The sequence below is a fragment of the Saccoglossus kowalevskii genome, chromosome 10 (genome assembly GCF_978046115.1).
Source record: "Saccoglossus kowalevskii chromosome 10, keSacKowa6.1, whole genome shotgun sequence".
Classification (NCBI taxonomy): domain Eukaryota; kingdom Metazoa; phylum Hemichordata; class Enteropneusta; family Harrimaniidae; genus Saccoglossus; species Saccoglossus kowalevskii.
The window spans coordinates 13,528,173-13,542,417 of NC_140650.1; the positions used below are offsets into that span (position 1 = coordinate 13,528,173).

The 14,245-nt window shown below is 35.9% G+C and overlaps 1 protein-coding gene and 1 long non-coding RNA gene across 2 annotated transcripts; one reads left to right on the forward strand and one right to left on the reverse strand.

Annotated features, from left to right (window-relative positions):
* Positions 1-4,055: 4,055 nt before the first annotated feature.
* LOC144359819 (uncharacterized) lies at positions 4,056-4,925 on the reverse strand. The gene is made up of 2 exons (XR_013422079.2): positions 4,706-4,925; positions 4,056-4,229 (listed from the first exon to the last, which is right to left on the reverse strand). It is a non-coding gene; the product is annotated as an uncharacterized LOC144359819 (long non-coding RNA).
* A 2,314-nt stretch (positions 4,926-7,239) lies between these two features.
* LOC100369715 (monocarboxylate transporter 13-like) lies at positions 7,240-13,302 on the forward strand. The gene is made up of 4 exons (XM_006816364.3): positions 7,240-7,483; positions 10,702-10,845; positions 12,059-12,934; positions 13,076-13,302. Exons 1-4 carry the CDS (start codon positions 7,240-7,242, stop codon positions 13,300-13,302), a joined length of 1,491 nt encoding a protein of 496 aa, XP_006816427.1.
* The last annotated feature ends 943 nt before the right edge of the window (positions 13,303-14,245 follow it).

Below are 14,245 nucleotides of genomic sequence, written 5' to 3' on the forward strand. Positions count from 1 at the left end.
GATGACTGTGGAAAGTAAAATCTGAGAAACTCATTGAATCGGTTAACACATTTATTATCGGAACCAATGAGGAAATCGACAATGATGTTTTAACTAAACAGTGAGCGAATTCTTTTCGCACAATTTCACGCCGACCACTTATCCAACCTCTGAAGCAACAAACATTATGTTGACGTGGATGGTAGATATAATCATCAATGTTAACGACGATTAGATTATTGTGTCTATTGTCTGAGGAATATAAACACAAATCGGCTGATGATTCGGGTTGTCGGTATTTGGCAATGTTAGCCCATCCACTCAACCATCTACTGGAAAAAAATGTGCCCTGGAAATGGATAGATGAGTTCGATGCTTCCTTTTGATCACTGAAAGATGAACTGAGTTCAGCCCATGTCTTAGTTCATTACAGTGAGAATTTGCCATTGAAATTAGCTTGTGATGCCTCACCATATGGTGTGGGGGCTGTTATATCGCATGTTATAAATGGCGAAGAAAGACCCATCGCTTTTGCGTCTAGAACACTTTCACAGTCGGAGAAAAAATATTCCCAAATAGAAAAAGAAGCACTCGTATTAGTGTTTGGAGTTAAAAAATTTCACCAATATCTTTATGGTAGAGAATTTGTTCTAATTACAGATCATCAACCATTAATTAAAATCTTTGACTGAAATTCCCGCGTTAGCAGTCGCTAGATTACAACGGTGGGCTATTCAACTTTCGGCCTATAATTACACCATTGAATACAAATCAACTGCGAAAAATGCAAATGCAGATGCATTATCACGGTTACCACTAAATATGTACTGCAACTCAAAATTGTCAGAGTCAAGCATGTTGAACATTCAGCAAATTGAATTGTTACCAGTTACTGAAAAACAACAGTCTACCAGATCAGATCCAATTTTGTCTAAAGTACGACATTTTACACAGAATGGTTGGTCAAATAGAGTTAGTGAAGAATTGCAACCATATTTTAGAAGGAAATACGAATTGACTGTGGAAACTAATTGTTTGTTCTGGGGTATTCGGGTAGTAATCCCAACAAAATTTCATCATCGCGTGTTAGAAGAACTCCATCAAGGTCACCTTGAAATTGTAAAGATGAAATCGATTGCAAGAATACATGTTTGGTGGACAGGTATTGATAGAGACATTGAAGAGTTAGTAAAAGGATGTTCTGCTTGTCAAGTTGTCAGAAACAACCCACCGGCACAACCTTTGCATCCATGGAATTGGCCTACTAAAGTGTGGCAAAGAATTCACGTTGATTTTGCTGGGCCATTCATGGGAATGATGTATTTGATAGTTGTTGATGCGTCTTCAAAATGGCCAGAAGTAATTCCAATGACAACAACAACATCGACAAAAACTATACAAGTTTTAAGACAATTGTTTGTGACTTATGGGTTACCTGAGCAATTGGTTTCTGACAATGGTCCACAATATACTTCCCAAGAGTTTTCTCATTTTATGAAAATAAATGGAATTAAACACATCTTTTCACCACCTTACCACCCTGCAACTAATGGTGAAGTCCAACGATTTGTACAAACGTTAAAATCTGCAATGAAATCAGGAAGGAAGTATAACAAAGACCTTAATGTAATCCTGACAAACTTCTTGTTGTTTTACCGTTGCGCAGTACATAGTACAACTGGGACCAGTCCATCAGAATTATTTTTACAAAGACAACTGAGAACTAGGCTAGATTTATTAAAACCAAATATACAAGGTCATGTAGTACAACGTCAAACCAATCAGAAATACTATCACGATAAACCAAGAAAGCATAAAGAATTCGACAATGGTGAAATGAAAACGTAATGATACGAAATTTTGGAGAAGGGGAAAAATGGATACCCGGACAAATTGTAGAAAGGAGTGGTGTGTATCTTATAGGGTGAAAACCCCGGACAAGATGATGAGGCGAAATGGCGACCAAATTATATCGTACAAGAAAAATATGGGAAATATGGTAGATAGTAATGGTAAACAATATAATGGCAATAGTAAACAATATAATGGTAATGGTAAACAATACAATGGTAATAGTAAACAATACAATGGTAATGGTGAACAATACAATGGTAATGGTGAACAATACAATGGTAATGGTAAACAATACAATGGTAAACAATACAATGGTAATGGTAAACAATACAATGGTAATGGTAAACAATACAATGGTAATGGTGAACAATATAATGGTAATAGTAAACAATACAATGGTAATGGTAGACAATATAATGGTAATGGTAAACAATACAATGGTAATGGTGAACAATACAATGGTAATGGTAAACAATATAATGGTAATAGTAAACAATACAATGGTAATGGTGAACAATATAATGGTAATAGTAAACAATACAATGGTAATGGTAGACAATATAATGGTAATGGTAAACAATATAATGGTAATGGTGAACTATACAATGGTAATGGTAAACAATATAATGGTAATAGTAAACAATACAATGGTAATGGTAAACAATATAATGGTAATGGTAAACAATATAATGGTAATAGTAAACAATACAATGGTAATGGTGAACAATATAATGGTAATAGTAAACAATACAATGGTAATGGTAAACAATACAATGGTAATGGTAAACAATACAATGGTAATGGTAAACGATACAATGGTAATGGTAAACAATACAATGGTAATGGTAAACAATACAATGGTAATGGTAAACAATACAATGGTAATGGTAATGGTAAACAATACAATGGTAATGGTAAACAATACAATGGTAATGGTAAACAATACAATGGTAATAGTAAACAATACAATGGTAATGGTAAACAATATAATGGTAGGAATATTGATGGGGAAAATGGAAATGGTAATCAGATCCTAAAACGAAAGATAGAAAGAAGATATCCTGTGAGAGAAAGGAAACCGCCGGACAGACTGCAATTGAATGTCAGGACTATGAATTTTGATGTGATTAAGAGTTTATATTGAACATTCATTTCGAATTTTTCGATTTGATATACTTGATGAATTTTCATGTTATGGTTGAATAATTGTGATATTTATTGTGATTTTTCATTGAATTTAGAAATAATTAATGTAGTTAGTAATATACTATATATCGGATAGCAGACTTTGAAAGAATAAAAAAAGAACACAAAAAAAAAATAATTAGTTCAGTAGGATCTTTATTAACTGATACATGGCCATCGACCCAAAACAGTAAATACAAAATATTTAAATTATTTACAATATTTCAGCGGCTTCCTTCCTAAGTTTCATAGCATTAAATACAAACGCAGCTAAACGCTGTAGAAGTACATCATTTTGAGTTTTCAGTTATTCGATAAATTTATTTACAGTTGGTGGGGTGCAATAGTAGTGTGGGATATTGAGACATCTAATATGTTTATAAAAAATACAAACTAATAAAAAATGGAACTCGTTTTCAATTGAATTCGTATTGCAAAGCTCGCACGTACGTTGATCTCTTTCTAGATGACCTCTGTCTTTTTTCAATTCGTAAACAATGTGATGAACATCGTAGCCGAGATAGTGATTGCATATGGGTTCGAATATGAACAGAAAACAAATATCTTTCTGGTTCTATGGTAGTTTTAAATTGGCAGTAAGCATCTAACTTGTCTAAAGTACACAAGTCAGCCTGCCATACCAGGGAAAGATACTGTTTGAATCGTTCCACAAATGTATTTATAAAAACATTAACATTTCCAACTTCTTGTGCAAGCCCAATCTGATTAAAATCTGATGTAGTGTACGGGCTTCAATTATTTTGGCTATAAACTTATTTTAATTTTATTTTTTATTACTTTTGTTATTAATGCCCTTTTATTTTACTTTGATTTTGTGATTTTTTTTAAATTCTGCCCTACCTACATCTGATCCGACGCCTATGTAAGTCCCGTTCAAATCTCGCGTAAGTAACAGCCAATCACAGCCCCCCTTTTATACAGGCTGTCGGTTGCTTACTTTTCAGTGTAGCGATACTCTACGGGCAATCTTTCTGTACATTATATTTTGCCCACTTGAATAAACCATTAATAGAAAATTGCTAGTATATTTTTATTTGCAAAAGAAATTCCTCAGCATTTTACAATTTTTGTCATTACATTGAACATTTTTTTTACTTCCAACAAATGTGTACACTTCCAGATACATCTTCGCCAGCCAAGGTTCGTTCATTCAGTCATCGCTTCAATTTTACATCACTGAGCATAATTATCTAGAATGGAAGCAAAAAAATAAGTAAATCGTAATGATTAGAACACTGTAAACAGCTATAGTAAACAATGCAAACTGATTTTAAATTGTATAACGGTCACCGGCCCACGGCATCGACGCAGAAAATTGGATCAATTGCGATGTGTTCCAAATAAAAAATATTTTATTCCAGTCCAAATCAGCTCAATTACTTTAATAAAGAGTTATTGTATAATGTACAAAATGTTGATACAATTTGATGAATATTTACAGCTACGGCTTCAATACCGTAGACGATGTTGGCCCGATCTTCAACAAAACATCACCCGTCTCCAGGGCAGGCGACTGGAAAAAGACACTGGTGTTCGGTCGAAACGGTGGAAACAAAATCGTCACTCCCAGAATAACTATGCAAAATAACGATCTAAAGTCGAACCATTCGAGCCACAATATTAACATAAAAATGACTTTCGTTGCATTTGACAATGATAAACTTACCGTAAAGCCGTGTTATTCTCGGTCGCTAACGTCGGTATAATCCGCCATTTTATTTGAGTGTTTGCCACCCGACTCCGCCCGGTGACGTCATCATGTGCGCTATAGAAGGAGGTCTGTGATTCGTTGACTAAAATCGTCGATAGTGGGTCTCGTTGAAATCTCGTTACATTGGCATCGGCTCAGATGTAGGTAGGGCGGAATTAAAAAAATCACAAAATCAAAATCAAAGTAAAATAATAAAATAAAATAAAATAAAAGGGCATTAATAACAAAAGTAATAAAAAATAAAATTAAAATAAGTTTATAGCCAAAATAATTAAAGCCCGTACACTACATCAGATTTTAATCAGATTGGTGCAAGCCAAGCATCATTCATATTACAAATGGAAAGTCAATTTTGGATGTCACTGATCCAAGTGTGTTTTGTTCTGGTTCCCGACCTTTCGATAGTGTATAGCATATTGTAACATTTCTTGGGGTACCTTGAATTTGGCATGGAAATTAATTTTGCCCAATATTTAATGCAGCGTTTTGCTGAGTACAGATAGATAGGATATCTCCCACATTCTCCTAGAATACTACTATTTGGTGATCTATTTGAAACACCAAGAAACATTCTACAGGCAAGATATTGAACTCGTTCTAGACATTTACACTCTCTAAAACCCCAGATTTCCGCCCCATACGTTAGTATTGGTAATATCATTGTATCAAAGACCTTAAAATAGGTTATGTAGGATAGAGGGCGTAAGCAATTCAGAGCTTTAAATGAACAAAATAAAGTTTTTTTCGCTTGCTGCGCCAATAGTTTTGTTGCCAGTGACCAGTGTAGTCTACAGAAGAACATAATTCCAAGATATTTGTAGTATGAGACGGTGTGGACCTCCATCCCTCCATAAACCCACTTTTCGTTCCTTGATAAATGTCTCCCGCCCTTGAAAACAATAATTTTGGTCTTCTCCAAGTTTACAGACATACTCCAGCGCTCACAATACAATCCTAGTTTATCTAATAACGTCATCCGCAAATAGAAGACAGAATAATTCAATTAAATCAGGAGATAATTGAACACCGTGGTGCTCCGAATTATTCAGCTCATTACACAATTCATTGATAAAGATGGAGAACAGGAATGGGCTTAACATACAACCCTGGCGAACACCCATAGGACACTGAAAGTATTCAGTATATCCGGTTAAAGTTTTGACACATGATTTAACATTTGCATAGATATTATGTAATACCTTAAACATCTTTCCATTTACTCCCCCTTTAAGTAGGACATACCAAAGACGTTGTCTCTCTATATTATCAAATGCTTTAGAGAAATCCACGAAGGCGCAGTATAATTTTCCCCGTTTTTTGGTTATATATTTTTGAACAATTGCCTGAAGGATAAATATGTTGTCAGTTGTTGAGTATCCATGATAAAACCCACCGTTCTTCGTTTATTTTCCCCAAAGCATCTGCCCAAAAGTTTAAACGTACATTAAGAATTGACGTAAAAATTTTCCCAAAAATATCAAGTAGTGAAATTGCCCTATAGCTCTCTGGATCAACCCTCGACCCCTTTTTATATATAGGTATAATGATTGCATTTGACCAGTCAGTTCGTATTTCGCCAGAATCAAAGATCTTATTGAACAAGACGTGTAGATATGGCAATAGTATATTTACAGAAGATTTAAAATACTCGCCAGGCAATCCATCAGGTCCTGGTGATTTATCATTCTTGAGCCATTTGATGCTCTCAATTATTTCTCTTTCAGTAATTGGACCATTCAATATGTCCCAGTCAATTTCATTTGCATAACTATATTCATTCACAGACTCTAAGTAACTTAACAGTTTGCTCTGAGAGACGAATTCATTACTTATAGGTGCACAAGAAAAGAGTTTTTGAAAGTAGTCATGCCATTGGTTTGCTTGTATGGCAGGTGGGATATTATTACTGATTGTACTATTGCGTCTAATTGTTGACCAAAACAGCTTAGAAGCTTAGAATAATTAGAATCACTAATATACTAACAGAACTTATATATGTTTGTAGTAATTAGTTAAAGCATAGACCCTCTAACAGAGGTTAGAGGGTCTATGGTTAAAGATTCAATTTAATAGGTATTTTTCGATTAAGATACGACGTATTTAAATTATATTTTCAGTTCGGGCAATTACAAATTAAGGAAGGAGGAATGTAATATATTAAGAATGACAATTGTGCTAGGGAGTCTGTAGTTTTTGATAGCATGGGGCAGTCGGGAATAAAGCTTGGACGTGGCCACACGTGTTGCAACAGTGTCTGTCTTTATTGACTCACAAACATTACAAATGGCTTCCTCGCGTGTCACTCCATGACCTAGTTTCAACCACAGCTATGTTGCATCGAAGTGCGTGACCTTGACCCCACGGACTATATTATCGTGCTGTTTAAACGGTGGTGGTCGTCGCAGCGCATAGACGTTCATTGTCATCTATAGTGCATAGGCTAATATATTGCCTTATCGGGTATCAAACCGTGACCTCAACTGATAAAAATGGATGTTGGGAAACCACAACCGGAGAACGGACGTAAGCTAAAATTGTCAGCTATCAATGTACCTCCTGATGGCGGATGGGGATTGGTTGTGGTTGCTGCAGCACATGTGTCACTTCTACTCAGCATTGGAAGCCTCACGGCATTTGGACCTTTTATCAACAAACTCAAAGACTACTTTGACGATACTACTAGTTCAGTTGCAGGTATAAGCGGAACGGCTATATTTGTCACGTATGCTATTGGTAAGAACACTTAATTTTTGGAGGGGGTACTAAAAAAGTAGGCATAATTCCAGAAGACGTACCTACGAACGAATTGGTGACGTAACAAAATACATGACCTTCAATCGGGGCCGTTTATATATACAAATTGGTATATACAAAATGCAGTAAAGATACTTAAAACATTACCAATAAGGTGGAACAAATCACGTGACTAGCTTAAATGATTATATACTAGTATTCACTCGGGTCACGCACTTCGTTGCAACATGGCCATGAGGTTGAAAGTAGGTCATGGCGTGACACGAGAGAAAGACATCATTAAACACTTACAAAATCAAAATAAAGTGAGTAAACTTGAGTGTGGCTTTACGTACGGCGACGTGAACAGGAACAGGAAGTTCATTATGGGCTAGTGCCATTGTCAAATTTCGGAGAGTAGAAGACCTTTTATACAGGAGACGAGACTGTTTTGTATGCTAAATCTTTTAGAACAAGTTTGGATGATCTTCCGCGTTGTGGTAATTTCGCGTCGGACCAATTTTAAAATTGCCACGGCTGGCCAGTCTCACCGGAGACGTTCTAGTAAGGAATTGTTCGATCAACATCCTTTATTTTACGAAACATTTTCTATTTTCACCAAAATAACAACGTTGCTATGTTTCTGGGCATACAACGACATTTAAACAAAAGAAATCGTTCGATCCTAATGATCTGCGTCCTTAGAAATCAAGTTTTACCGCCTTTGTGTTTGTGCGAAGTCAAAAAACAAACAATTTTCGCCCAATCGTCCCAGCGGTTAGATGAGATATTGTTATTTAGGGGCGCACGGAGAACCAAAATTTCGTACGTGAATCACTTCGGCGACGAAAAATCCGTGATAATAGCGAAGGAGGTGCGAGACTATTTACTTCGGCGATAGCTACAGTAATTGTAGCTGCAGTTCTGTAGCTCTGGATTTCGCTGGTGTCCGTTTTTGGCGTTTTCTGTTGCATCGGTAGTCTGATTCGGTCGTCTATTGGTAAATCCAGAGCTACAGAACTGCAGCTACAGTAATTGCGACCCAATCGATATAGGCAAGATTTCAGGAAACTCAGTGACCAGTGAGGCCCAAAAACGACACAAACCTTTAATAATTTTAATGAAGGACATTAATGTAGAGATGCAGGTTGGGAGACTATATTTCTAATTGGCTCTAATTACTGTAATTACACGAGTAAAATATAACTTTTACCCATCAAGTTATATATCATTTGAAAGAGTTATATTTAAACTTTCGAGTTTTATGGTTTATAATAATGTACTATGATACCATATTAAGTGGTGTTGATTTTGGGTTAAAATCATGCATTTTAGGTGAAAGTGCACTTAAAACTATTTAACTTTTGAATGCATACCCTGATTTTAATTTAAAAACACTAGGAACATAATGGCTTATTTATTAGTGTTTCCATTGACAAGTTTTTACACTGTGCTCTTTGACACAATCACGTTTTATAAATCGTTCACAGTTAACAGAGCCGCTAATTGGCAGCTCTATTGTTTCTGTTCCAGTGAAGACAGTGAAACCATACCGGTGCATGCAAGCTGACAAGGGGGTTTCCGATTAAGGTAACCAGGATGGCATCGCAGAGTGCATGATTTTACCGCGGTGTTTAAAAACAGCATCTCATTGCCGATTTTTTGGTAATTTCCAGTTTTTTTTTTTTATTTATTTTTAATTAGCCATCATTTTATGTTTGTGTATTTTGACACTGAAAAGTTAGTTATCGATGACACCAACAGCTGTGTTGTTTGTCAATTGCATGACAATTCTATCAGCACGATAATCGTTACAACGAAACGAAAAATGTTTACTTCAGTGTTAAAATGCCGTTGGAGTAAAAATGTGTGGAAACATTTTTTAGTTTCGCCCACAATGCGAAAAAGCTTGAAATCTATGCACCAAGAAAACAAAAGAAATTGTGGCCTTGTTTTGCGCGAAAATTAAATCGCCCTATCGACGCTACCTCCTACATGAAAATAAATGAAAAATCGATTTATTTAAGGGTGAAAAAGTTTACTTATCAGTTACAAGTGTATGTTTTCTTTCATTCCGCTTGCATGCTTGGAAGCGTCTACGATTTGTCTGTTTTTGTAGTTTGCTAGTTGATCGCGCTTGGGGTAAGTAAACAGAGAGCCAGGACAGGAAGTCGCACACCGGCTGCTCCGTAACTGAGGCCAGCAATCATTTGCATATAACATCAACAGTGACTTGTCAATCAAAAAACAACGCAAACAAACTTTCGGGAATTTTAATCACATACGCGTGCCTAGGTTTCCTATATTTAACATTGATTTTTGAGTATGTTCCAACAATGACAATGCCCACGAACCAGCATCTCTACCTTAATTCAGTTTTATTACGGACTCCAGAAGAACAAGTATTCGTGGTGTACTAGTAATTAACTCTGGTGAGAGAATAGTCATGGATAAATAAACATGGCAACAACAATGCAACATTTTATTTCCCGTCTTTGCTAGTTTTCGAGCCCATAGGGTTTTATAAAACTCATGCTATTGAACTCGTTTGCATTTTTTACCTATCTATATAATGATTTTGTTGAAGTAGGTATAAGGTAGTAATTAAAACCGAAAAACACTGCTTTTATGGCGAATAATGCATTTTTCTGTTCAAATTTAACCTGAATAAGCCTTTTTATAGATTTTTTGTAATCTGACACATGAGTTGCTTCTGAAAAAGTTGACTTGTCTATAGTGAATTATCGAGAATGCTGACTGTTAATTTGTGCAATTTGTACCCGTTTTTCAGCACATGCTATTTCTTCCCAGGCCCCCACCCTCCAAGAGTTTGAATGAAAGATGTGCTGTGTGGTTAATATTGCTCTTTCAGGAAACAATCTGTATGCGTTAATATTGTATAACCATTAGGTAATTTATTACAGATTACCGTATTTAGTGGAACTATTAGCTAGCTTTTATTTCCGCTTTGCTAAATTCAAATTTAACAATATTTTTTCTTTTACAAATATCCCTGCAACTTCAAATCCGCTGAAATCTAAACCTAAGATAACAATAAATTATTCTTATCTGAGACTAAACCCAATGAACATTTCTCCTACAGTAACAATTTTAGCATATTCATATTTTCCTTTAGTTATTATGAAAAGTCTGATTCACTTTGACCCTGTGCAGTCAACCAATCAGTTAACATCACGGCATTTTACTTCTATCTGCAGGACCAATAGCTAGTGCCCTCAACAATAAAATAGGTTGTCGTCTTGTTGTATTTATTGGTGGCTTGGTCGCATCTATTGGATTAGTCCTCAGCTTCCTGGCAACAACAACTATTCATCTGTATTTCACATATGGAATTATTTCAGGTAAGTAAAATGTGGCCAGGTTCTGCATAACTAATACAGTATACTAGTTAATTCATCTGTATTTGGCTTATGAGATTATTTTGCAAAGGTAACATATGATTAGGTCCAGTAAAACTAATACAGCATATCTTTTAATAAAAGTTTATTTGACATACAATTATTTCAGGTATGCAATTATGGTTAGGTTCCACATAACTAATACAGTATACTAGTTAATTCGTTTTTATTTGACACATGGAATTATTTTGGAAAGGTAACATGTGACCAGATCCTATATAACTAATACAGCGTATGTTTTAATGCATCTTTATTTGACCAAATACATTAGACATTTCCATAGTCTTTGATTTGACATATAAATAGAAATAGGTCCCAATATTTACTTGTTAAGGTCACCGATCAAACTGAAATTATAGTATCTATGTGCATAAGAACAGAACTTCAGCTCCGAGTGTTGATATGCAAATTAAAGTAAAGTAGCACAGGTCAGCATCTACAATGTTATCTACAATGACATGGGAAATGCTGCGTGGCCCACAATTGCATAACTGAGTCACCAGGGAAGCTTAGCTTCAATAATGAGTGAGCCGGAGTACTATATTTTACCAGCAGTATTGTGCTATGAGAATTTTCAGTTGTATCACAGGGAGCCCAGGAACTATGATCAACTGTACGCACTCCCTATGAGCGGGGGGGGGGGTATCGGCTGGTATCTCGTGTAAGAAATAGACAAGGGATGAAGGCTCCAGCCAGCTCACATTTTTTAAACTCGAAAAAACAGACGAAAAGAATAAAGAATAGAATCTAAAAAAAATACCAGGTTGAAGAATATTAGTTGCTCCCTCAAATTTCGCCAAAGCCTTACCTACATTTTACAGATATCTGCAGAATAAATCAAGAAAACTACACAAATTGACTCCATTTAGGAATTTAGGAACGGTTTGCCCGAACGCACGGCACAGTTGGAGGCGTACCAACCAGTTGAGCAAGGCTGACCGAGTCGTGACTTCGATGTGGTTCGTAACCAGTCTTGTGATTCGTTGTTGACAAAATGCTGAACAGGCCTGGAGCCTTCATCCCTTGTCTATTTCTTACACTAGATACCAGCCGATACCCCCCACCCCCACCCGCTCATAGAGACGACGTACTATAGTTGATTATAGTTCTCCTGGGCTCCCTGTGAAGGTAAATTAAGTATTTTTATATTTTTTAGGAATAGGATATGGATTGGCTATGACACCGACTATGGCGATTACCGCAAGCTATTTCAAGAGATATTATGCCCTTGCTAATGGGATTGTCTTTACTGGAGTAGGAATAGGATGGATTGCGTTACCACCACTTTATCAAACAGGAATACAAGTATTTGGATGGAGAGGATCCATACTGATTTTGGCTGCAGTGACGTCAAATATCTGTGTTTGTGCATGTGTGTTTCGCCCGCCTCCAATGAGAATAGTCTCTGTATCAAAGAACAGTCTGATGGACATTGACAATGATGTTCAGCTTTATACGACCGACCCCTTACTGGAACATGCAAGAGATACCAAAAAAATCTATCAGAAAATAAATGACACGTCAATCAAAAACAGCAACAGATGTTGCCAATTTATGACTGGCATATTTAATCCTAAGCTTTTTCGTGATCCACTGTTCCTTCTACAAATGTTGGTCTTTTTCATCTTCGGGCTCGGATTTTATCCAACCATACTGCTTCTAGTGCCACGTGCAGTTTCCTATGGAATACCTTATCCATGGCCGACAGTTGTGTTGACTGCATGGGGAGTGACAAGTGTAATTGGAAGAGCCACTCATGGTATGATTGTAGACCGTAAAATTCTTACATCATGGCAAGCAGCAGGTCTGGCACTTATCGTTTGTGGACTACTTAATATTTTCAGCTTTCCAGCAACGACTTTTTTAGGCTTGGCAATACTGTACAGCGTTTTTGGTTTTGCTAATGGAGTGCAGCACCCCATTGCCGTGGTTGCTATCAAAGACTTTGTCGGTGTGTCAAAGTTTCCTGAAGCATTGGGATTTTGTAATATGTGTCTTGGTATCTCCGGATTGATTGGACCACCTGTTGCTGGTAGGTCCCAGATGATTGTTGTAAGATTTTAATGATCATCGCACGATATTCTCAACATAACAGAAACATTTCTTCCAACTTCCAATAACACCTGTATTATTATTATTATATTGTTATACAATAATCTTTCCTTGATTTTAGGATCCGTATACGATATTACTGGTAACTATTACAACTCCTATCTATTTGCTGGCTGTTTATTGTTTGCTGGTGGTGTTTTGGAGCTTGTTGGTCCTATATGCCTTCACAAATTCTATGGGATCATCCCTGATTGTAAACAAAATGTGATAGAAACAGCAAATGAAACTGACAATAATAAAACTAAGGTCGTGGCAGATGCTGACCAGGATTTTGACGACAGTGTCTGACCATTCATGTATTAGGAACTATAAAAGGACAATATCAAAATAAAGTGCAACATTCTCTGTTCAGCACATGTTAAAATATTATGTGAACTTTGTTTTATATGCTCCATATTGATTACTAAAGATTTAGAAAATATTGTATATGTGGCATATCACATATTAATTTTTTTAACAATGTTTCATATGACCCATATCAAATAATAAATCTTCGAACAAAGTTGTATCCATCCAATATTGAATAATACATCTTTTGGATATAGTTTCAAGTGAAATTTACTGATATAAATGGAGGTGTGATAATTCTTCATTCAGGCGATCAAATTCGGAAGGTGACCGTTGTGCCCTCTAACAGGACTGATATTGATCATGAGTCATAGTGAAATTCTACGAATCGAAGTAATCTCAATGACTGCTGGGAAGAGAGGTATTCAAGAAAAGGGAAATAGTATGTGTTGCTGTAGGCACGCACTAAACTATTGTGACATCTGGTTTCATTCTTTTTTACACTTACTTTATTAAATGTTAATCTGAAATTCAAAATGTATTTGAAATTTTAATTAAGGTAGCGAGACTATTATTTGTGTTGAAAATTACGATTTTCACATTTATTTATTAATTGATGAAATGTATCATAAACTTTCATATGATAAAGTCAACATACCATAGAATGTCATGTAAGTTGGTTAAAATGTATATTTTCTGAAGGGAAGCAAGGCAGACTCAGTAGTGTTTTCCAAAATCAACAACACAGGTTTAATCTGTGTGCCTATAAGTTTCAAAGATAAACTCAAGACAAAGCAATGTTAGGATGTGTTATCAGTAGCTATCTGACACACAATGAGTGTTTCCAAACATTCAAGTGGTTTGTCTCCGCCCCTGTTTGTTTCACAGATTAGTCATTTGCATATGAATGTGTCAGACACAAGGTCACACAGCCACTGAAAAA